This window comes from Stegodyphus dumicola, chromosome 1 (assembly GCF_044657685.1).
Source record: "Stegodyphus dumicola isolate Sdum_Otavi_A_Nest chromosome 1, ASM4465768v1".
Taxonomy (NCBI): domain Eukaryota; kingdom Metazoa; phylum Arthropoda; class Arachnida; order Araneae; family Eresidae; genus Stegodyphus; species Stegodyphus dumicola.
The window spans coordinates 107,066,068-107,090,243 of NC_140768.1; the positions used below are offsets into that span (position 1 = coordinate 107,066,068).

General features: G+C 37.7%; 2 protein-coding genes across 2 annotated transcripts in view; both read right to left on the reverse strand.

The window, feature by feature from the left end:
- Positions 1-24,176, reverse strand: part of LOC118204049 (arf-GAP domain and FG repeat-containing protein 1-like) — a 91,136-nt gene that overhangs the window by 59,088 nt on the left and 7,872 nt on the right. The window lies entirely within an intron of this gene.
- LOC118204050 (zinc finger BED domain-containing protein 5-like) lies at positions 5,254-7,128 on the reverse strand. The gene is made up of 2 exons (XM_035376374.2): positions 5,709-7,128; positions 5,254-5,645 (listed from the first exon to the last, which is right to left on the reverse strand). Exons 1-2 carry the CDS (start codon positions 7,126-7,128, stop codon positions 5,254-5,256), a joined length of 1,812 nt encoding a protein of 603 aa, XP_035232265.2.

Below are 24,176 nucleotides of genomic sequence, written 5' to 3' on the forward strand. Positions count from 1 at the left end.
CTATTTCTTGGGACAAAACCGCACCGACACTTTCATTGCTCGCGTCCGTGTCGAGAATAAATGGTCTGTCGAGCTGAGGATAAGTCAGGATTGGAGCAGATGTTAAAGCTTCCTTTAAGTTGTTAAATGCATCCTCACATTCTTTTGTCCACAAGAACGTTTGCTTGCTCTCTGTCAGCTTGTGAAGGGGTTTTGCGATGGAAGAAAAGTCCTTCACGAATCTCCTATAGTAGGTGCAAAGCCCTAGGAAGCTTCTCAGCTGATGGACATTTTCGGGACGTGTCCAGGATTTAACCGCTGATACCTTTTCAGGATCCGTGCGTACACCTTCTGCAGAGATGACATGTCCCAGATAAGTCACTTCCTTTCGGAACAATTTGCATTTAGCGGGACTCAGCTTCAGATTGGCTTCTTTCAGTTTCTGAAGCACCTTCCTAAAATTTTCTAAATGTTCTTCAAAACTCTTTCCGACGATGATGATGTCGTCCAGGTATATCAGGCAGGCTTCGTAGGAAAGGCCTTTCAAAACAGTCTCCATAAGACGTTCGAATGTTGCCGGCGCATTACACAGTCCAAACGGCATCACCTTGAATTGCCAAAGCCCTTGTCCCGTAGTAAATGCCGTCTTTTCTCGGTCATCAGGGTCTATTTCTACCTGCCAATACCCACTCTTTAAATCAAGTGTTGAGAGCCACTTGCTTCCAGAAAGAGTGTCCAAAATGTCGTCAATTCTAGGAAAAGGGTAACTGTCTTTCTTCGTAACCTCATTCAACCGGCGATAGTCAACGCAAAATCTTGTTGAGCCGTCTTTCTTTCTGACGAGAACGACGGGAGATGCCCATGGACTTGCTGAAGGCTCGATGACATCGCCTTCTTCCATATCCTTTAAAAGTGTTCGTACCTCTTCCTGTTTAGCAAACGGTAGGCGTCTTGGATGTTGCTTGATCGGGGGATGATCGCCGGTATCGATTCTATGTTGTGTCAAACTAGTTCGACCCACGTGAGATGACGAGCGGGAGAAAACAACTTGAAGATCTTTAATGACGCGATCGGCAGCATTCTTCTCTTCATCGTTTAATTGCGCATTCTGCAATAACTCCGATGTAATGCTCTCTGAGGACACGGGTTCTGGGATGTTGCTCTTTCTTTCAACGCTGGTTACTGGAGTACATGCTGCAACCACGTCGCCTTTCTTAATAACTCTCGCCTTCTCCGTTACATTGGCAACTCTCACAGGAATAATCATTCTCGATAGGTCGACGAGTGTCGAGGCTACTAGTACTCCTTTCGGGCTATTACAGTTATTGGGATATTCTACGTATGATGCCGTAGCGAAAATCTCTGTTTTCGGCTATAGATCCAGGGAGTAAAATTTCTGTTCTTGCCGGTATTGTGATATTGTCTTGTGCTATGATTCTGTGGACAAATTTAACTTCTTCATTATTAATTCCAAATAACGTTATGTCCTCAGACGCAGAATGCAATTCATTATTTTTAAAGTCCAAGGAAAAATTATATTTCCTTAAAAAGTCAAATCCGAGTATGCAAGGATCTGTAAAGTCTGCTACATATGCCATGTGATGGTAAGCGGCACTTCCAAACGTGATATTAACGTTCACTTTCCCCGCGATATCGATCTTCTCACCGGACACAGTCTGGAGGGTAACACAGAGCGGCGTCCAGATAAGTTTGCTTCCCAATTGTTGAGCCAAATCTTTTCGGATGATGGTAACGTTGGCTCCTGTATCTATTGTCATATTGCAGGGAACTCCATTAATATTTCCTATTATAAAAAGTCCATTACTGCCGCCTCTCACTGCAGAAATCTGAAGCGCTTTAAACTGGGGCTTTTCATTATCTGGCAACCTCCGACCCACGAGATGGCCACTAATTAGTTTCCCTGCTGCTTGCTAGGAGAGGTCTTAACATCCGTGCCCTGGGGTGTTCTGCAGTTTCGTCGTATGTGTCTTTCAGCACCGCAGTTCCAGCACTTAACGGTCGGTTTCTTATCACCAATATTCCGTTTCAAGGCGTTGAGTTGTCTAGTTAAATCGTCTAGACGAGCAGTGACTTGATTCTCTGGCTGCTGGACTTGAGCAGCTCTCACGGGGTGGCGGTCTCGACGAGTGGCTTGCTGGGCTGCCTCGAATTTCATTGCCGATTTCGTTGAGAGAAAAAATTGTTTCTCTACGTGAAAATGGCCTAAGTTATCGAGAAATAGATAAAAAGGTAAATGTTTGCTTCTCTACTGTTCGGTATGTTATAAAACGTCATAAAGAAAGAGGATCTACATCAAATAACTTGCGTTTCGGACTCCCAAAGAAACTTTCACTGTAAATTAAGTGAAAAAATCATAAGAGAAGCATCGAAAAATCCATTTATTAGTGCAATTACTTTAGCCAATGATGTCGCTTCAACATCTGGAGTTCAAATCTGTGCCCAAAGTGTTCGAAATGTACTGCACGATGCACACATTTATGAGAGATCTCCAAGGTAAAAACTTCTCATAACTGAACGAAATAGACTGAAGAGACTTGAATTCGCTAAGAAATATATCAATAAGCCAATTGATTTCTGGAAAAATGTCATATTCTCCGACGAGAGTAAGTTCAATAATCTTTAAATCAGATGGCAGGAAATTAGTTTGGAGAAAACCTTGAACTGCTTTTCATACCAAAAATATGTTACCTACAGTTAAACATGGAGGAGGTTCTGTTATGATTTTGGGGTGCTTGGCTAGCAAAGGAGTTGGTAATTTGTGTTTCATTGATGGGAATATGACAGCTCGAACCTATATTGATGTGTTGCGAGATAACTTGCCACAAAGTGCAATAAAATTGGGTATCAGTAATTCATACTATTTTCAGCAAGACAATGATGCCAAGCACACTGCCGGGTATAACACGTATTTGGTTGCTTTATAATGTACCCAGAAAACTTGCCACTCCACCATTATCACCAGACTTAAATCCTTTGGAAAATTTTTGGAATTCTTTGGATTTAAAAATAAGAAAAAGGAAGATTTTAAGCAAATCTACCCTTAAACAAGCCCTTATTGAAGAGTGATCGAATACTGACCCTACTATTACAGAAAATTTAATTAAATCAATGCCAGCAAGATTACAAGCAGTAATAGATGCTAAAGGAATGCATACTAAATATTAGTTATTTGAAATTTGCTTATATATTTTATTTCTTTTGTATTCATGCAGGTGTGCAAATACTTTTTTGATACGAGGTATTTTAATTTTATTACAAAAAAGCATTGTTATTTATATTATTGTAATTTTTCTGTTTGTTTTGGATGATTAAACTTATTCTGATTTGGCAATACCAATTCTTTTATTTCTTAATGCTTCTTTTTATGAAATGCAAACAAAAATGTAGGTGTGCAAATACTTTTTTTACCCACAGTACATACGAGCCAGTTTCCTTTAGAAAGTCCTCACTTAGAAACCAGTTTTAAAGCGTAATAAAATTACACACACACACAAAATAACAACAATAATAATAATAATAAATAAATAAAAAATCTGAAAGCCTTCAGATTTTATATTACTTCCAAAGGGCCATTTTTTTAACGTTTTGCGTGTTATCTTTATTTATTAAATATCATGTTTTTCGCACTTAAACCATAAAATTCAATTCAACAGCAATATCATATAATTTAAAAAAAGCATATCTTTAGAATTTCCGATACATAGTCTCCCGCGCTAGAGATGAAAATGTTTTTTTCCGTATAATGTTGCCATTGCTCGCTTTGAAATCGTTGGGTTTCTTAAAAAAAAACTCATAAATGCTTTACAAAATATGAAATAGGTAATAAAACAAATTCTCAGTTCCAAATTTGGGCCTCCAGATGCCTATATTAGGATGGAGGATTACGTTATTCAGAATTTCATGGCTCTAGGTACCGTTGTTTTATCACAGTGCGAGAAACATTCATATATTCTGCAGATTCCTCATTATTTAATTTCTTTAAATATAATAGAATGCGATAATACTTGGTGGCAACGATTTGAAAAGTGAAACGCCACAAAATGGCAAAACGAAATTAATAGCCCCTCTGAGCTAAAACTTATTTTTAAAAGTATCACACTATAGTAGTAGTACAGCTACTGAAAAAAATATTCTAAAGCTATTTTATAGTTTTATATATTTTTTAAAATTTTTATTTTACAGTAGTGTGAATTTCGCGTAATAATGAACGATATTCCTTTTTGTGTTCAGAGTATTATTTATAAGGTATTCAACTGTTAGATTTTAAAGTAAACGTAATTCTTGCTGTGCATAAATCGAGTAGAAGCTTATCGGATGTCTATATTTGTATTAAATGAAGAAGGTTTATGTGCTCGATAAACTTATTATCTTCCACATTTTTAAAGCATACAATTACAATTTATATATATAATTTCAGGAATAGTACAACCTTTCTTTCAGTAGAAATTGCGTTCTTGTTTTCTGAATGTGGCTCCAAATACTCTCTCAGTTCATCGCAAATTAAAATAACTATAAATTTTGGCAATCTGAAATACGCAATGGAAACATCTTTTGGCAGAGCAAAAGCATCAACATATTTTCTATAAATTCGCAACCAATTCAGAGATCTACGACCGTATTCTTCGTTTAAATATGAAAAAAACAGCAGCGAAAACACATACAAAGCCATTGTCTACTTAGTACGTCAACTGCACAACACTGATTGACGACGCGGCAACACTTTTTCACTCGCTTTCGACAACTTCCGTACTCAGAGAATATAGGATGTCGGGCAGACCTGTTTTTTTACTAGTAGCGACATCTGGCGGCCCACATCTTGCTGGCGACTTTCGTAGCGTAGAATAACCGTCCAGGATGGAGAACGAAAAGCGAGAAAAGACCTGCGGAGACAGCCGTGCCTGACCAAGAAGTTAGAAGGTCCAAGAGAAGATTCAAAGACCCTGAAGGACGGATAGCCCCACCGGAGCTAAAAAGGAAATCGACGTTCCAAAACCCGCAGCCCTCCCGCAAGATTCCCAGATGCCTAGGCCAGCGTTTCCCAACCTTTTTTGGCCAAGGCACACTTGTCGCGGGGGAAAAAATCACGAGGCACACCACCATTAGAAAATGTTAAAAAATTAACTCTGTGCCTATATTGACTATAATAAAGTAATTCTCTTGAATAGGAATCAAATAAGCACAAAGAAAGTATTTTATAATTACTTTATTATGAAATATTAAGTAAACAGAATAGTGAAAAATTATAAAATACTTTCAGTGCGAAACCTGGGCCTGTTTGGCTGAACACAAAGCTGATATTCTGGCTGGAATCGAAGAAAGACACACACGTAGCTCTTCGTCAACAGTTCTCAGTCTCTCTCTGTATTTGGTTTTCATAGCAATCATGCTTGAAAAGCTAATCTCACACAGATATGTAGTGGAAAAAGGGAGCAATGTCAAAATAGCTTTGTTTGCCAGAAGGGGAAACTCCTTGGCAGTATCCAACCAAAAACTGTCCAAAGGTAGATCAGCAAATCTTAGCTTGCAACCACGATTTTGTCTCAGTTCAATTAATAGTTCCTCCTGCTCCTGTAAAGTCATTTCCTTTCCAACAACTGATGCTGAGCTATAAGGGTCCCTAACCCAGTCAAGGCATTCAGTGGAGACTGAAGAGAAATAAAATGACAACTTCTCCTCAAGAGTTTTTAAATGCTTAACTATTATCTCACACAGTGCAGCAGTGTGAACACCTTGCCATTGCATGGTGAGTGTGAACATTTCAAGATTGCCACTTTCCACGTGTTGATGCCAGAGTTGCACCTTTGAACGGAATCCATTTATTTTATCTGTACTTGTAAGCAGGTTTTCATTTCGGCCTTGCATTCGGGTGTTCAATTCATTCAGATGATGAAATATATCTGCCAGGTATGCCAGCCTTGCACACCACTCATCACTTGCAAGCTGCTTTGCGTAATCTGACCCCTCATTTGTCAGAAACACTTTAAGTTCCTCCCGCAGCTCATACACACGAACCAAGACCTTGCCACGCGACAACCACCGGACCTCCGTATGAAACAGCAAGGTTTTATGCTTTGCTCCCATCTCCTCACACAAAGCTGCAAATATGCGACTTTTCATGGGTCGTGACTTTACAATGTTTACCATGCGCACAACATCATCCAACACATGAACTAAGGCTGATGGTAAAGTCTTGGCTACGAGGGCCTCGCGGTGTAAAAAACAATGCGTAATAATCACATCTGGATTTCTTTCCTTCACTCTGCTTACAAAGCCTTTGGTGCGCCCGACCATGGCTGCAGCTCCATCGGTGCAGACACTTGTGCAGTTTTCCCACTTAAGTCCTCCTTGTTCAAGGTATTCTGATGTGACCCGAAAAAATTCTTCTCCTGTTGTTTTTTCTATCAATACCTTGCAAAAAAAGAAGTTTTCTCTAATTGCATCACCATCAACAAAACGCACATTAGCTAAGAGTTGAGCATGTCCACTGATATCAGTAGACTCGTCAAGTTGCAATGCAAATTTCTCACTGATACGGATCTTTTCCAAAACCACACTTTCGATGTCTGCAGACATGTCATTAATACGTCTGGAAATTGTGTTGTTTGAGAGAGGGACTTTGGCTATTTCCTTTGCTGCTTCAGGTCCGAGCATCTCCTCTACAATAGCTTTGCAGGCAGGAAGTATTAATGTCTCTGCCACAGTGTGCGACTTTTTTGTCTTGGCTATAAGTTCAGCAACTTGATAGCTAGCTTTAAGAGCTCTTTCATTTACCTTTATTGTTTTTCTCATAAAAGTTGCCTGTTTCTCCATGTTGTCACGCAGGCGAACAAAATAGTCCACATTCTTGTTTTGAAGCAAAGGGTGTTTCGTTTGGAGATGGCGTTTAAGTTTGCTTGGGACCATAGCACTGTTAGCTAGCTTTTCAACACACACCACGCACAGTGGAGTTGGTTTGTGTTCATCTCCAGTGAAAGTAAATCCAACTGACATATAGCTTTCGCTATATTGCCTTGCGCCAGAGAATTTAACCATCTTTGCTTTCTTTTGACCCCCACTCATACTCGGGCTCTCATCTGGCTCCAGATTTTGTTCAGAGTCCAGTTCTTTCCTTTTCAAAAACTTGTCCATCACTGCAGTATCAGTGTCTCTCTCCTCACAGCAGCCGTTGTCTCTCTGACACTTTGTGAGGCGTCTGCCTGCGTCTCATGGGGGCGGGGACACGGCGGACACTTGTCAAGATTGGCAGGGGGAGGAGTTATAGCACTGCACAGCGCCGTGACCACCTATGACTTTACAATGTTTACCATGCGCACAACATCATTCAACACATGAACTAAGGCTGATGGTAAAGTCTTGGCTACGAGGGCCTCGCGGTGTAAAAAACAATGCGTAATAATCACATCTGGATTTCTTTCCTTCACCGTCCAGGATGGAGAACTGGCGGGGGGAGTGACGGGAGGAGTTATAGCGGGCGAACAGCACCGTGACACCCAGACCCGGCGGCACACCACGGTGCTTCAGACGGCACACTGGTGTGCCGCGGAACAGCGGTTGGGAACCGCTGGCCTAGGCAAGGGGCAGAAGAGGAAAAGAAAGGATTGGAACGTCACAGAGCATCAAATGGCGAGAAGAAGGCTGGAGATGATGAAGTACCCGATGTTCGAACAGTTTTGCCACATCAGAATGCAGGAATAACTTAAAAACTAGTGAAAATTTCGTTGCTCATTTTACTTTAAAAATCATATTTCAATTTATATCATCTTGTTTTAAGTTGCTAAAGATGTTTAGAAAATTTAAATCGCAGATAGCGAGAACTTAATTGTAAATATTCGTAACCATAGATTTTTATGTTAGCAATTTGGCGAGAAGCGTTAAATACTTTTGTTAAGAACTCGCAAGTTGCGAGAAGTAAATTGTGAAAACGTTTAGTCGGAAGACTTTTAGAATACTAAAATCTGTTAACGTAAAGTTAAGATATCGTGTAAAGATGGTAAATTGTAATTACGCAACTATGACTGTTGATGTAAAGTGAATTCAAAAGTGATGTGTAAATATTTAAACGTTCGTGTTAAAGTAGTAATGTTTAATCTCTGTGTTGAAATATCATAAAGTTAAATTTGTACAAAAGATAAATTTTGGCCTCTATGTATTTGAATTGTGAAAGAATTGGATTTTTGTATATATGTGTGTTTAATGTTAGGCTCTCCAGTTAACACTTTTAAAAGTAAATTTAAGCTTTCGCTTACTACATTAGGAAAGTATTCGCGAGTAGGAAGTCTTGTAAGTTCTGGATTGTCTATTTTAACCAAGTTAGATGTTGTGTAGAGGTAGTTTTGTTCGCGGTAACACAACATAAAATACCCTAAGTACATTTGCTGGAGAACATGGGAGAAATAAAACTTTAGTATGAATGAAAATGCATGAGGGCCAAATGAGAAAATAAAAGTGTAATTTTAGGATTTATAGAGAAGCTTTGTAAAATGCACTACTAATGATATTTCCTTCCAGATATGGAAGGATTAAGACCACACTTAACAGTAGCTGAATAAAGTTTCCATTCAAACAAGATGATGTATGTCCAGAACAGAGGAATTTTTTTGTAAAATTTTATAAAGTTTTTTCCTAGCTTTAGCCTAGCTTTAGAATTGTTGTAAAGTTGGCCCTAAAAAAACAGAACTTTAAACTGAATTTAGTTAATTCAAAAAATTAGAAGTGTGTAGTTAACGTAAGAAGTTTTTCAGACTTTAAAGTCTTAAACAAGGTCGTTTTGAGACCTTATTTTTCGAGTATTTAAAGTCTGGTTGAAAGCTATGTAAGGATTATGTTAATTTTACTAACAGTTAAATTTTAAGTTAAAGTTCCTTTCCTGTCAAAATCTTAACTTCAGCTTACTACTTCCGGCCAGAACTTAGTTTTGGAATCACTCTGAATACTTAATGAGGAGGAACGGTATTTAAAACCGCGAAGTCTAGAATCAGAGTTTCTGATTTGCGCTCATCTGCCTTTTGGTTACTCTCTCTCAAAGCTGTTATTACGCTCGGCCGTACTCAGGTCCTCGATAAACTTCCTAGTCAAATAGAGTTAAAGGCCAACTTGATTAGAATCTTGATAGCTTCGGCTATATCTTTTTAGTTAATTTTTCTCAAATGAATACGTCATGTATCCTCAATGCATATGTCTCTGTTATAGTACGCGAATTTTAATGTAATTCTAACTAAACTGCACTTGTATGGAATCCTAATGTACAAGTATGTAATCCCAAAAGTACACGTATTTGTTGCTCGATATGCATAAGGGGGTAATGTATCCTTACTGCATACATCTCTGCTCCAGTACGTGAATATTAATGTAGTTTTTAATTTACCTGCATATGTATACCTGTTATGTTTTCGTCTGTATGGATCCCCATAGGGATCTATTGCACGAGGTTCTATGCATAATTGTATCACTGTTCAATCAGCATTAACTTTAAATAATCTGTAATTATCATCGAGCAGAACGCATTCTTGAAACTTATGAACGCAAGCGTTTCATAAGTGTCATTGGTATTATTTAGATTAGCCATTTATTTTACTGTACGAATTAACATACTAATCTCGTTTCTGTTGGTGTTTCATCGTGTGCTCTTGCAATAATAACATTTGATTTGTTGCTCTCATTTTAAACTTTATAAATCTCACTTGCTATTTTATAAATCACTATACTGTATCTATCATGTATCAACTGTATGTTCAACCACCCTTGTATGACAATGTATCTCTCTTCTTTTAGTCTCAATAAATTCCCGGAGGCCCTTTGGTTCGTTGAACTGCTCCTGGGATGGATCCGGCGTTGCGTCTGGGCGCTCGGTGCGAGGCACGCGTGAGGCTCCTCTCTAGCCAACTCTAGATAAGGGTGGACATGGTGCTGTACTGATTAATCTCTATGGCAAAGGGACAGTGCCCATGCCCACCGTCACTTATCACTTATCACTTTAGTTAATTTTAGTTTTAGTTTAATTTTTAGTCTCTTAAGTTCAAGCCCAAGTGTCGGCTTTTATTGTACACTCCAAGACGGAGTTTTGTTAAATCTTATTGGAATAATAAAGTGTTAGTTACTCTTCCTTCTTGTTGTTTCTTGTCACACGAACCTAAGCGATTATTCGCTAACTAGTTCTTAAGATTCGTCACTTCCTTCAGTAACTGATAAATACACTAGTGAGAATCTTACACTTGTTCTTGGCTTGAATTCTGGAATCAGTTTTGTAATTCCATTCACCAAAACGAAAGTCTGAGTTCGGTTGACAAGTTTTGTCATTTAAAATCGCTTTTGTAAAGTTTAGCTTTAAATGCTTTTAGTGGATTATCCTTTACTAGTGAAAACTATACGGTGGCTGTTGATAAACTAAAAAACCGTTTCGGCAGAGATGACCTGCTAATTAATGCGCATATGAATAAATTGTTGAATTTAGAACCTGTAAAATATTCCGGAAGTACGGCTGCTTTGAGGAAGCTTTATGACGATATAGAAATACAAATAAGAAATTTAAATTCCTTAAATATTACTAGTGGTTCTTATGGACATTTATTATCCCCTATTTTGTTAAAGTTAATACCCGAGCAGTGGCGTAGCTAGGGTGGGGCAAGGGGGGACATCTGTCCCCGGGCGCAGCATCCAAGAGGCGCAAATTGATGCTACGAAATTTTTTAATCAAATGTTTTCCATTCTTGACACACAAAAAGGGGCGCAAATTCTTCAGTTGTCCCCGGGCGCTGGAAACTCTAGCTACGCCCCTGTACCCGAGAATTTAGCTGTAGAATTCACTAGGAAAAGAAGAGATAAACAAAATTTCAAGGTTAATGAACTACTAACGTTCTTGAAAACGAAAGTGGAATGTAGGGAAGCATCAATGATGTTAGCGCGTTCTAAGAATTTTGATGTAAATGAACCATTAGTACGAAACAAAAGCTACCATCAAGGTTATCAAAATAAATCTTACATGCACTCTGAAAGAAATGATTACAGTACGAATAAGCAAAGCGCTTCAGTTTAAACTAGTCAAAGCGAAACTCCCGTTAAATACTGGCAAAAATCGCATTCTAATCAAAATCGAAAGTTCTTTACTTCGCCTAAAAAAGAGAAACAAAATGTCTGCATATTTTGTTTATCTGCTTGTCTCATGAATCATGATTGCCCACTTGATTTAAAGGCTCGCCGAAAGGCATTAACAGATCGAGGTTTATGTATTATTTGCTTTTCAAAAGGGTATCCAAGGCGTTTCTGTGCTCATAAAGACGAAAAGTGTGCAATGTCCAGGGTTTACATAATTCGTTAATCTGTGACGCCGCATCGAAAGATTTAGAGACGGATACCTCCTATCAGACAAAATAAACGCCAATATCTGAAGCTTCTCTTCCGCTCTTATGTAATGAAAACAATAATAAAATTAAACCTTCGACTTCCGTTCTTTTACAGACGTTTTCGGCGACAGTGAGGTGTAAAGGGGGAGCGAAAAGGTATTACTCTGTATGCTTAGATTCAGGGTCAACAAAGTCATTCATCTTACGAGAAGTGAGTGATTCACTGGGATTGAAAATCATTAATAAAGAAATGCTTATTATTTTCACATTTGGATGCAAAGGTGAAAAGAGCGCTTGTATGATAGTGTAGAAATAGTATTGCAGAATGTAAACAGTCCCAATAAAAGGATAAAAATTAATGCAATAGTCATTGATTCTATAACACTAGGGCAAGTAAAAATGCCACCTTGCGTTGATTATGCCGGCCCATTTGCTGTGAAAATGAAAAGGGGAAGAGGTATAAGACCAATTAAATATTATGTCTCTATTTTCGTTTGTTTAGCTACAGAGGCTATCCATTCAGAGATTGTTAGCGAGTTATCAAGTGAAGTATTCCTAGCTGCTCTAAAACGATTTGCTTCGAGGAGAGGAAAACCTCCACAAGAAGTGATTAGGGAACTAATTTTATAGGTTCAAATAAAATCCTCAAGGAAGCAGTTTCATCTGTAAAGTCAAAATCAGAATTTCAAAGGTGGTTGTCGAATAAAAACATAAGGTGGATATTCATCCCGCCAGCTGCTCCACATCATGGTGGTATATGGGAGGCAGCTGTTAGATCTATGAAGCTGCATCTACAGAAATGTGTTGGAACTCAAATTTTGACTTATGAAGAGTTTCTAACTCTAATTGCACAAATTGAAGCATGCTTATATTCGAGGCCAATAACTGCGGTCTCCAGTGATCCCGGTGATTTGACAGCTGTAACTCTTGGACACTATTATAGGGACTCCTTTAACAGCTGTTCCAGAACAAGATTTAACCGATATACGAGTGCCTCCATAGCAGAGATAGCAACTAACTACAGCAGCGCAGCAAATGAAGACAGCCTAGCAGAAATATTCGTCTTTAAATATGTGAGGGTGACGTCTTATCATCAAACAGAGATCACACTCACGATTCAAAGTATCAGGTTTTTTTTTATTTCTGGTTCATAGAAGAAAAGATAAACGGAATGAGTATGTACAAATGGATTAAATATGTTTAGGAGAGTAATCAACGCTGGTTCCACTATGGAGATGTAAAAGTCACAGCTGACCACCTACGTGCGGTCACTTTAGATAATTTCCAAGTCCGATTGCCTACGCGCGACCAGTAAGCGTCTAGTTGTAGCTCCTTTGCGAGCGTTCTGTTAGACCGCTTCTCTCGGACTTCTCGAACCAACTGAAGTTGTGTTACCTGGAGAGTTCCTACAGAGTAGAGATAGGTAGCGACATCTGTGCTTCGTTGAGGCACGATTCCCACACGCTCGGCCATCGACACGCTCGGACCTCCGAACACTTGAATACATCTGTAAAACACAAAATAGAAAAAAAAGAGAAACATTTGAAAAATAGTTTGCAAAATGATCTCAAGTTGCGATGTCATCAGACCAAAGCTTCATGTGGTCTCCCGAAGTGGAAGTTGCTTCAGGTCCTTCATGAGATCCTACTTTGGCTACATCGTATCGATCATGTGGCTTAATCTTGATCACTGTATAAGGTCCTAAGAATTTAGGTCTTAGCTTGAGCCCGCCTCCTAACTGGGTTCTTTTAACGGCTACTAGGTCGTTGACTTTGTAGAGTGGAGCGGTTCTACGACGTCGATTATATTGTTGCCGGTTCTCCTCCTGCAGTTTTGAGATATTCGCTTTAGCCCCTTCACGAATAGACTCTTTCTCCTGGATGGTGGAGTTCAGGAATTCTTCTTCGAGAACTTCTTTAATTCTTTGGTCTGCCTTGTTAAGTCATTAAGACTATTTAACTGTAAGATTACGTCATTTTTTCTCTTCTTGGCGCCTTGCATGGCGCAGATGTTCATTACAGCAACCCTGTAAACGCTTACTCAGTTTTATTTTTTATTGCTGTTGTTGTTAGTAGTAAGTCATCGCTTGAAAGATGGCACGCATTTGATTAAAGTTGTCGAATAAAATATTTAGTACAGTCCACTTCTAGTTAATTTGAAATTGTTGTATAACAACGCACGCATCGCATGAACACTTTATGGCCCGCCGAGCCACAGGTAAAAGACATCGTTGCTAAAATTAACCTTTTAGAACATTTGGAATACTTTCGTTTGGTTGTATTACGCATAACTTCATATAGAGTGTTTGGAATGCTTTCGTTTTCGTGTGGATTACGCAATTAAGATTGGATACTGTGTCATCGTTCATTTCCGGTGTTGCTGTCGAGAAATCTGCAATCACGGTAAGTGATAAATTATTTATTTGTTCATGATGAGTGAATTGAAAGCAATTAAAGCTAACAAAAAGAGTTTAAAATGCAGTATCAGAAAGTTTGAAAATAAGGTAAATTCTACAGTGGATGAAGCAGATATTTCCTTATTGGAGTTATACGAATCAAAAATATTAGAATTTAAAAAGGAATTAAGTAACATTTTCGATTCTTTATTTGCACATTATGAAGAAAAGGACACTGACGAATTCATTAAGGAAAAGGAAAATGTAGTAGATAATCTCGATGAAATTCATTTGAAAATTAAAAGAAAAATTTCTGAGATCCGTTCTCAAAGGAATAGCTGCTCAAATGAAAACGGTTCGAGTAAAGACATAATTGTTTCGGATATAAAATTGCCTAAATTGTCTCTTCCAATATTTAGTGGGAAAATCGAAGAATGGATTGAATTTGAGGATTTATTTTCCGCAGCTGTGCATAAAAATAGCAAATTAACTAATGCGCAAAAATTGCAATATTTAAGGAGTTCGTGTAAGGCAGACGCTTTAAATATTATTCAGTCCATTCCAATTTCAGATTCGAATTATGACATAGCATGGAATCTGTTGGTTGATCGCTATTGCAACAAAAAAGATTTGATCAATTCTATCATAAAGAAATTAATTTCTATACCTCAAACGAGTGATTCTACTTCGTCGCTTTTAAAATTTATCGATAAGGTGCATGAATGTTTACGATCCTTGGAAGCATTGGAGCAAAAGGTGGAAGAATTTTCAGACACGTTAATTGTTTATTTATTAGTTGAAAAGTTGGATAGAAACACTCGGTGTTGGTGGGAAAGGTCACTTAAAAAAGACGAGATAGGAACGGTTAAACAACTGACATGTTTTTTGAAGGAACACGCTCGCACCCTATCACATTACAAACCTCCGCATGGGGAATCGAAACGTTCATTTAATACCAAGGCTCTTACATCACTTTCTGAAAATTCAAAAAATTGTCCTTATTGTAAAGCTGATCATTTATTGTTGAAATGTGCGCAATTCTTAAATCTAACAGTCAAGAAACGATTGGAATTTGTAAAGACAAAAAAATTATGTTTCAATTGCTTATCTTCGGTCCACACAATCAAGGACTGTAAAAGTTCTAATACATGTAGAAAATGTCAGAAATTTCACAATTCGCTCTTACATTTTGATCGAAATGAAGAAAATTTCGATAGAGCAAACGGCACATCGAATCAAATCACAAACAAGACTAATAAATTTAGCAGTAATCTTTCTCCAAATGCTGATACATTTACTCCAATGGCAAGCAGCCAAAAGGTTAGTGACACTAATGAAACCAACCAAAGTCCATTAACGGTACTGCGCTGAATATTTCCAGTTCTTTTAATAAACAAGTTCTACTTTCAACTGCAATTATTTTCGTTAAGGGTAATGATGGAAAATTTATCTCGCTGAGAGCCTTGCTGGATTCCGGTTCTCAAAATAATTTCATTACTAAAGAAGGTGCTGAGTTACTGAATTTGAAGAAAAGAAAAATAAACGCTTCTATTTCAGGTATCAATGGTACAGTTATGGGTGTTAAGGAAAAAGCTATAGCAACCATCGCTAACGCTACTAGAGATTTTATTCGTACCTTACAATTTTTTGTTGTTCCAAAAATAACTCGGGTAACGCCTGCTAGATATATAAACATTTCTGATGTTAAGCAGTTGCAACTCATTGGTTTAGCTGATCCAGAGTTTTATAAACCTGGTCAAATACATGTTTTATTATCTAACGAAATATTTTTTGATTTACTGGGAACAAATAGAATAAATATGCAGGACCTGATTCTCCATCAGTCAGTTTTTGGATACATCGTTAGCGGGTCAGTACGCATGCCGCAGCAAGGCAGTGTTGATAATTTTTGTGGGTTTGTGGAAAATGGGGATAATTTATCTGACAACATGAGAAGGTTTTGGGAGATTGAAGGTATTAATGAAGCAAAAAAAGTGAAAAGTCAGGAAGAGGAATTTTGTGAACAGCACTTTCTTCGTACACACGCGAGGCAAGATGATGGCAGATATGTAGTGGAAATGCCAATTAAGGAGGAAGGACTTAGCCTTTTAGGGGAATCGAGAGAAAACGCTAGCAAAAGACTGAATTATCTACTTAAACGCTTCACTCGCAATCCCGCAATGAAACACTTATACGAAGATTTCATTAAGGAATATAATGAATTAGGCCATTCCGAAGAAATTGATGAAGGGGATAGCTCTAGTTTCTCATATTATCTTCCTCACCATGGGGTTTTCAGACCCGAGAAACCTAGCACTAAACTTAGGGTAGTGTTCGATGCCACTGCTCCTACGACTACTGGAATTTCGTTAAACGATATTCTGCTGAATGGAGGGTTAGTTCAAGACGAACTATTTGATATTATTTGCAGATTTCGAACGCATAAAATTGCCTTCACAGCAGACATTGTAAAAATGTATCGTCAGATTTTGATTAAGAAACATCAAAGAGATTTATTACGCATCTTATGGAAGAGTAGTGAAGAAGAACCAGTTAAGATCTATAGACTGAAGACTATAACTTACGGTACTTCCAACGCACCATATCTAGCAACACGCACATTTAATCAATTAGCAGAAGACGAGAAAAATAATTTTTCGTTAGCAGCGCCAATAGTACAAAGGGATTTTTATGTCGATGACGTACTCACAGGAGCCCATACTCTAATAGAGGCTAAAGAATTACAGTCGCAATTGATTAACCTATTATCACGTGGAGGAATGCGTCTGCACAGATGGTGTGCTAATCATCCTGATCTTTTGCAGTTTCCGGATGGACAAGAGGAATATTCTTTCAGTAATTTCGATGACGATCAGAGCATCAAAACTTTAGGATTATTATGGAATCCAAAGATAGATTGTTTTTCGTACAAATCAACCATCAAGAAACCAACTACTTACACAAAGAGAACAGTGTTGTCTGATATTGCTCGCATTTATGATCCATTAGGACTGCTTGGTCCAGGGATAACAAAAGCAAAAATCTTCATCCAAAGACTTTGGTTATTGAAGCTTGATTGGAACGATCCGCTAACCGAAAGAATAATTAAGGAGTGGCAACTTTTTATTGATTCAATGCAATCTATCAACAATTTGAAAGTCAGTAGATATGTTTTACAGGATAGTTTTTCTGATATACAAATTCATGGATTTTTAGATGCATCAGAACACGCATACGGAGTAGCCATCTATTTACGCTGTAGAATTGACAATAATTTGTCTTCACATTTGCTTTGCAGCAAGTCCAGAGTAGCTCCACTAAAACCGCTGACAGTACCTCGACTGGAACTCTGCGCAGCTGTACTGCTAGCACAGCTTGTTGCAAAGGTGGTGCCTTTATTGAAATTGGACATCAGCAAAATATGTCTGTGGTGTGACTCAACCATAGTGTTAGCATGGCTTCAGAATCCTCCGCATGTACTAAAAACTTTTGTTGCTAATCGAGTGTTGCAGATCCAAGAGCTAACACATACATGCCAGTGGAATTATGTGCGTTCAGAGGAGAACCCGGCAGACCTTATTTCCCGAGGACTGAATTTTGACAAGCTGCATGATGCTGATCTGTGGTGGAAAGGTCCTCCATTCTTGAGTGAGGGTGTCATACCTAACAAGAACATTGACTTTGAACAATTAGAAAAAAAACAGAGACATTTTCTAATGAACTGAGAAAAAGAACTGACATTGCTTGTTTATGCACTTTGCCTTCAAAATTTATTGATAATGTCCTAGATATCACTAACAATTATTTAAAATTATTACGTATTGTTAGTTATATTTTCAGGTTCATTTGGAACTCTAGGTGTGCAAAACAGAAAGGAGCACAGAGAAGAACAGGAGGAGTAAGTTCAAAGGAGTTAAATGAGGCAGAATCCTTTTTAGTAAGAGAGGTTCAAAAATGTAGTTTTTATTCAGATTACAACTCCCTCGCACAAGGTAAACCCATTAATAATAAAAGTAATTTACTTTCTTTGAACCCTTTTTTGGATGCAAATAATGTAATGAGAGTAGGAGGCCGATTACAAGGGGCCAATGTAATGTTTTCACAAAAACATCAAATAATTTTGCCTGTTAAAGGCAAACTAACTAAGCTGATTGCTGAGCATTATCATCAGAAATATTTACACGTAGGTTCGCAAGCATTATTGTGTTTTATGAGACAGAAATTTTGGCCATTACAAGGTAGGAATTTAACTAGAAAGATTACCCATGAATGTATAATTTGTAGTAAAAATAAACCAGTCACTATCGAACAAATTATGGGGTCATTACCTGCAGAACGCGTAAATCCAAGCTCACCCTTTAATCATGTCGGAACCGATTTTTGCGGTCCATTTTTTATTAGGTACAAGGGACAGAGGAAAGGAACTCTTCATAAGGTATATTTAGCTCTTTTCATTTGCCTTATAACAAAGGCAGTGCATCTCGAACTAGTGAGTGATCTCACCACTGACGCATTTATTGCCACCTTAAAGAGATTTATTGCTAGGCGCGGAAAATGCTCAATCATTTTCTCAGACAACGCAAAAAACTTCGTTGGCGCAAATGCCGAATTGCAAAGAATTAACAATTTAATTAGAAATCCTGACAAAAAATTAGCAGATTATTTAGGTGAAGAAGGAATAGTATGGAAGTTTATTCCCCCACGGACACCTAATTTTGGTGGACTATGGGAATCTGGAATAAAATCCGTGAAATATCACTTAAAGCGGATTGTAGGTAATGCAAGGTTGACTTTCGAGGAGTTATTAACTGTAGTAACTCAGATAGAGTCTGTTTTAAATTCTCGCCCTATTACTCCCTTATCTTCCGATGTAAATGATTTAGAGGCATTAACACCAGGTCATTTTCTCATTGGAAGGCCCTTGAATGCTGTAGTAGAACCCGAATTAATTGATATACCTGAAAACAGACTCTCAAGATGGAAACGAACTACCAGATTTGTCCAGTTGATATGGAATCGTTGGCATAGGGACTATTTAAACACAATACAACAGCGTTCAAAATGGAAGGTAGAACAAACGAATATTAAAATAGGTATGCTAGTACTAGTTAAGGAGGATGAGCTTCCTGTCTGTAGATGGGTGTTAGGGCGCATTACAAGAATTTTTCCTGGAGTTGACGGTAAGGTTAGAGTAGTAGAAATACAGACAGCAAAGGGCATCATTAAGCGTGGAATTACAAAAATTGCAATTTTACCCCAAGAAGAAGCTTCCTAAGTTAGTTAAGTGTTAGCTTATTATTATTAAAACTTGTATTGTAAATTGTATTGTGCACAAAAATTTGTATTGAAAATTGAATATTATTATATTGAATTAAGAGATGTTATTCGTATTGCTTTATTGTATAAGGTAGTAATTGTACAATTTTGTAGGTTATTATGAGTATTATCGCACGAAATTATTGAAGTAACCCTTCAATGCCGGGGGGTATGTTAAGTCATTAAGACTATTTAACTGTAAGATTACGTCATTTTTTCTCTTCTTGGCGCCTTGCATGGCGCAGATGTTCATTACAGCAACCCTGTAAACGCTTACTCAGTTTTATTTTTTATTGCTGTTGTTGTTAGTAGTAAGTCATCGCTTGAAAGATGGCACGCATTTGATTAAAGTTGTCGAATAAAATATTTAGTACAGTCCACTTCTAGTTAATTTGAAATTGTTGTATAACAACGCACGCATCGCATGAACATGCCTTATTTTTCCTTTTCACGCCTGTCATAAGCTCGAAAGGAGTGAATTTCGTTGATCTACTGACGGTGCTGTTGATGATTCTTTGGACGTCAGGCACAAATTTGAACCATTTGGCAGGATCATCTACTGACAGTTTTGCAAGCACTGGGATAAGGGTTCCATGAATTCTTTCGATCTGGCCGTTGCTCTTGGAACGCCTGTTGTGATTTGTATGTGCTGAATTCCTTCATCTTTACAGTATTTGTCCTTTGAAGTGAAAGCAGATCCTTTGTCAGCGATAATTCTTGAAGGATTTCCGAAGACAGCTTGTTGGATTTTTAGTTTCTGTACAGCTTCTGCCGTTGATGTTGTCTTGACTGGGTAAAACCAGACAAATTTTGTAAAAGCATCTACCACTGTAAATATATGTCGGTATCTCTTATCTGTAGATGTCAGGGTATCAGGTTCAATGTTTCTTCTAACCTTCTTCGGAAACATACAATGACCTGACTAGAACAGAGAGCTTACTAAAGCTATGTTCACTAATTGTAGTAAGTAGACAGGATACAGACGAAGGGTATACAAAACCCTTTATTTTTTCTTTATGTACAATGACTTCCGTACTTCGGAATACAATGACCCTCCACTCGGGGTCTAACTTAAAAGATATCAAAATAAAACTAAACTCTAATTTAACTTTAGAATAAGATTGGCCTTATAATAACAGAAAGCGTATGTAGCACAGAGACTGTGAACACTACAATACGTTTAATTTATCAAGAGGATTAAAACCTCTGGCCTGGAAGGCAAAGTAGCAACTGCGTAACTTCTAAGGTAAGCGGCCTGCTTCGAACTCACGGCTTCCTCTCTTCTGCTTGGCAAAAAGGCCACACTTAAATACTTGGCGTTCGCCAGACAACTTTGCATAAACTCCTTCACGCTTATAATTCTGGCCGGAAGTAGAAAATAAGAAGTGATAGTAAAGATTTAAAATAAAATAAACGTTAGTAAAACTTAAGATCCTTACAAGGGGTCCTACAAAATCTATGTGATATGTGCTTAACGGAACATTGTCCTTTGGGATTGGGTTCAATAGACCTTCTGCTTTGCCTCACTTTTGATTACAGAGGATGCACTCGACACAGTTCATTATAACGTGCTCTATTTTCTTTGTAGCATTCGAAATATGAAAATCTCTTTTCAACAGATCTTCTGTCTTTTATACAGCAAAGTGTCCTTTGTTATGTATGCCACGGATGATCTCGAATTCCATCGCTTCCGGCACAACGGTTCCGAAGTCTCTCCTCCAGATACAACACATTATCTTTTAGCAGATAGTCATCTCTAAGTCCTTTCTCGACCAGAGTTTTCAATAATTGAAGACGCTCATTAGTTGTTTACGAGTATGTCTATGCTTATCTGCTTGAAGCAGTTCATTCGTCATCCAGCGATTGAACTTGTACGTCAAGTTTATGCGATGCATAACGCGACTAAAGCTGCGTTCAGTTGGTGACATAAATGTCATAGAAGATTAGTTATAAGGTATAAAACGCGGGAGTTCCGTTCGCAATTGCAAGAGAGGGTGTAAGCAGTAGCCAATTAGGGAATATAACTTTACGCATGCGTGGATGTGTCTACAGCTTTCCCGCTCTGTTTTAAAGTTCAGTTTTCTCGCGTTCGCTTTGATTTGCTAACTCTTATATCAAGTCGGGGTAAAGTTGGAAACTTCGAACTTTGTGCGAAAATCCATAAGCCAGTTTTGTGACACAGCAAGGTTTGGTTACCTAGCAACATAGCTCGGCTTAAACGAGTTATGACATTTATACCCCTGTCAGAACGGAGCCTAATGGACATGGCACTAATGTCTAACTCCTTAACAAGCTCTCGAGTGATTGCATATTGATCTTCTTCCAGTAGTTCTCGCAGGCGGGTCTCATCAGCATCAATAGGCCGGCCCGAGCGCCCTGCTTCTTGAATGTCATAGTCCTTGTTTTTACTTCCTTGTACGAAGTAAAAAGGAAGTATTGTAATCGCGAAAAGCTTCAGGCAGCATATTTCAACGAAAATATCCACTTTGACCGCTTTCGAAAATAATTTAACGATGTTTTTGCGTGATATCTGTACGTAAGGACAGAATAAAAGACTCTTTTCCTCCAATAAAACTAAAAACTGCTTTAAAATGAATTCTGAAGAGAATTTTTCGTGGCGTCTGTACGAACGTATGTACGTACGTATCTCTCATAACTCAAAAACGAGTAGCCTCAGAACGTTGAAATTTTGTATATAGGACTGCTATAACATGTAGATGTGCACCTCGTATTTTGGTTGCAATCGGCCTCAACAAACGTATATAAATATATTTTAAAATATATCCACTCTGTTACCCGGCTCAGTGATCCCAGTTTCTTTACTCTTATATATTTGTAAATTGTACATTTTTTGCTTTAAAAATGATTGAATTATGTTGCTTTTATCTTCCGGTTAAGGGTTTTATGCCTTTAGTAAATCTGTATACAATATTTTTAGAATTATCAACAATTTTAAAATTGTTTAAGTGCCGCTAAGCCTAATTTGATGGCGGCCATTGCTCTTGTTTACATTTGAAACAGCTGAGTAGTGGATTTGTTGCCAATCTAGAGAAACTTAGCTTCGCAACAACAAAGATAACGCCATCATTTATTATTTAAATCATGCTTAATCCTTTCTGGAATTTTTTCGAGGAAATAAGCGTTTAAGATTTACTTCGTAATTTTTAATACAGATATTTTGAGTTTTTATGTATTTTTGCCTTGTCGCGAAGTGAAAACTGAATTAATTGAATGAGAAATACTCAATCTTCTGTGGAAAACTGTATTTCTTTTTTGTTTTGTTTGCTTAATTTCTTTTATACATAGTTCTAGCTTTATTATAGTATTTGAATAGAACATGTGGCAAAGATTAGATAATTCTTTAAATGATATAAATTTTGTGCATTCTGAGTTATAATATTAACGAAATATAATACTGTTAAGTAAACCTAGCGCCAGAGTGTCGCTATGGTAAACAAAGTGAATTTTAAAGAATACAGTTATTCTATTGTGGTTTATAAGCTGTCGGCGAAGTAGGTTTAATTCAATCTAATAAGTTTAAATAAAATGCAAGAAAAAATGCGTATAATTTAACATTCCGTACAAGGAAGTCATGTGGTGTACGCATCAGACTTTTTAACTTTCGGTACCAAACCACCATAGTGTCATATGATACAACATTAGTACCTGAAGCTGTTTACATGATTTGGCTACATTCTGTTGCTGATTTTTTGCAACAGAAATGGAAGTAAATGATGATTCTAATCTGGTACCGTTTAGTTCCATTTTAGACACATTGTACTTAACGATAACGACATGTTTTTACAAATTTAACAACACAGTGTTCTAAAGCAAGTACCTTTCTGTCAAATGTCAAAAATCGTTTGACAAAATATGATTAAATACGCCAATGCGAACTGTTTGCAAGGACGATATTTGCGGTGGCGAAACCTTCCTTTAAAACCTGATTTTACGGTTCACTTGTTTAAGAAACTACCGCAGCTGATCTTAAGGTTTAGGCTGGAACTATCACTTTGCTCAAAATCTGAGAAGTACAAATTTAGTAAACGTCAAACAAATTTAAGACCTGTGTGTACTTTAACTATGGGCAGATGGAGGCGGCAAATTCAGAGACCACCTGGGCGGCTAAAGTTCTAGCTACGTCACTGAGTACACTATATTAAGCATGCAATTTTCGTCAAATTCCGAGATGCTCATGTAAAGGTCTTTATTTTAGAGAATAGTCACCGATATGTGTAAAAGTGGCAGCACCTTTAGAAAGTTCATTTTATAATATTGAGTAAGCAACTTCCACCAAAGTGCTATATTTTTATAATGGTTTCTCCTTTCGCGAAATCTCCACTATAAACCTCTGTCTTGATGAATGGTTGCCGACTTTCAGAAAGGTGCTGGCCTATTTATAAAAAAGCGGGTCATTGTTTGCCGAGAATGCTCTGGTATAAATGTGCCTGCACCCTTATAAAACCGACACCATTATAAAGTTTAATTTATAATTAAAGCAACGTTTTTTGGGAGTAGAGCAGATAGCATCTGCCAGGACGTCTAGATACTGAAAGGATATATGCTAAGTCAATGGCCATCCTTTATGACTTGGTAAAAGATCTTTTCTTCGTTGTGCCGGTACTTTTATGCCAGAACACTTTTATGATGGCTTTTGTCTTGATGAATGATCGCCGACTGGCAGAAAGGTGCTGGTTTTTTTTATGATGGGGCATCGTTCTGAAATCGTCCTAATCTAAATCGATATCTGATGACGAGACAGCCACCGGCGCCTCAGGAAATTTCCCGGGGAGTGAAATCATCTAAATCAATGGTTTCTAGTAACTGATGTAGCCCTCGAAGTAATTTTACGCGGCGCGCGAACACATTTTCCGTAAGTTAATTAACATTACCATGACAAGACTTTGAAGAAAGGTTTAGATGTTAATGATTTTTAAGTCCAATTTTACCTTATTTTTATTGTCATTAAGAACGAGTAACGCTTCAGAAAAAGAATCAGTGGAGATAATTAGTTTACACTTTAGTATTAAAAATTTGGAAGGTATAGATTAGATTAACCTTTTCTGGGACTTGTCAAAGATGTCGAAAAATATCTTTACCTGCAAATTTTTGAAATAAGAATAATC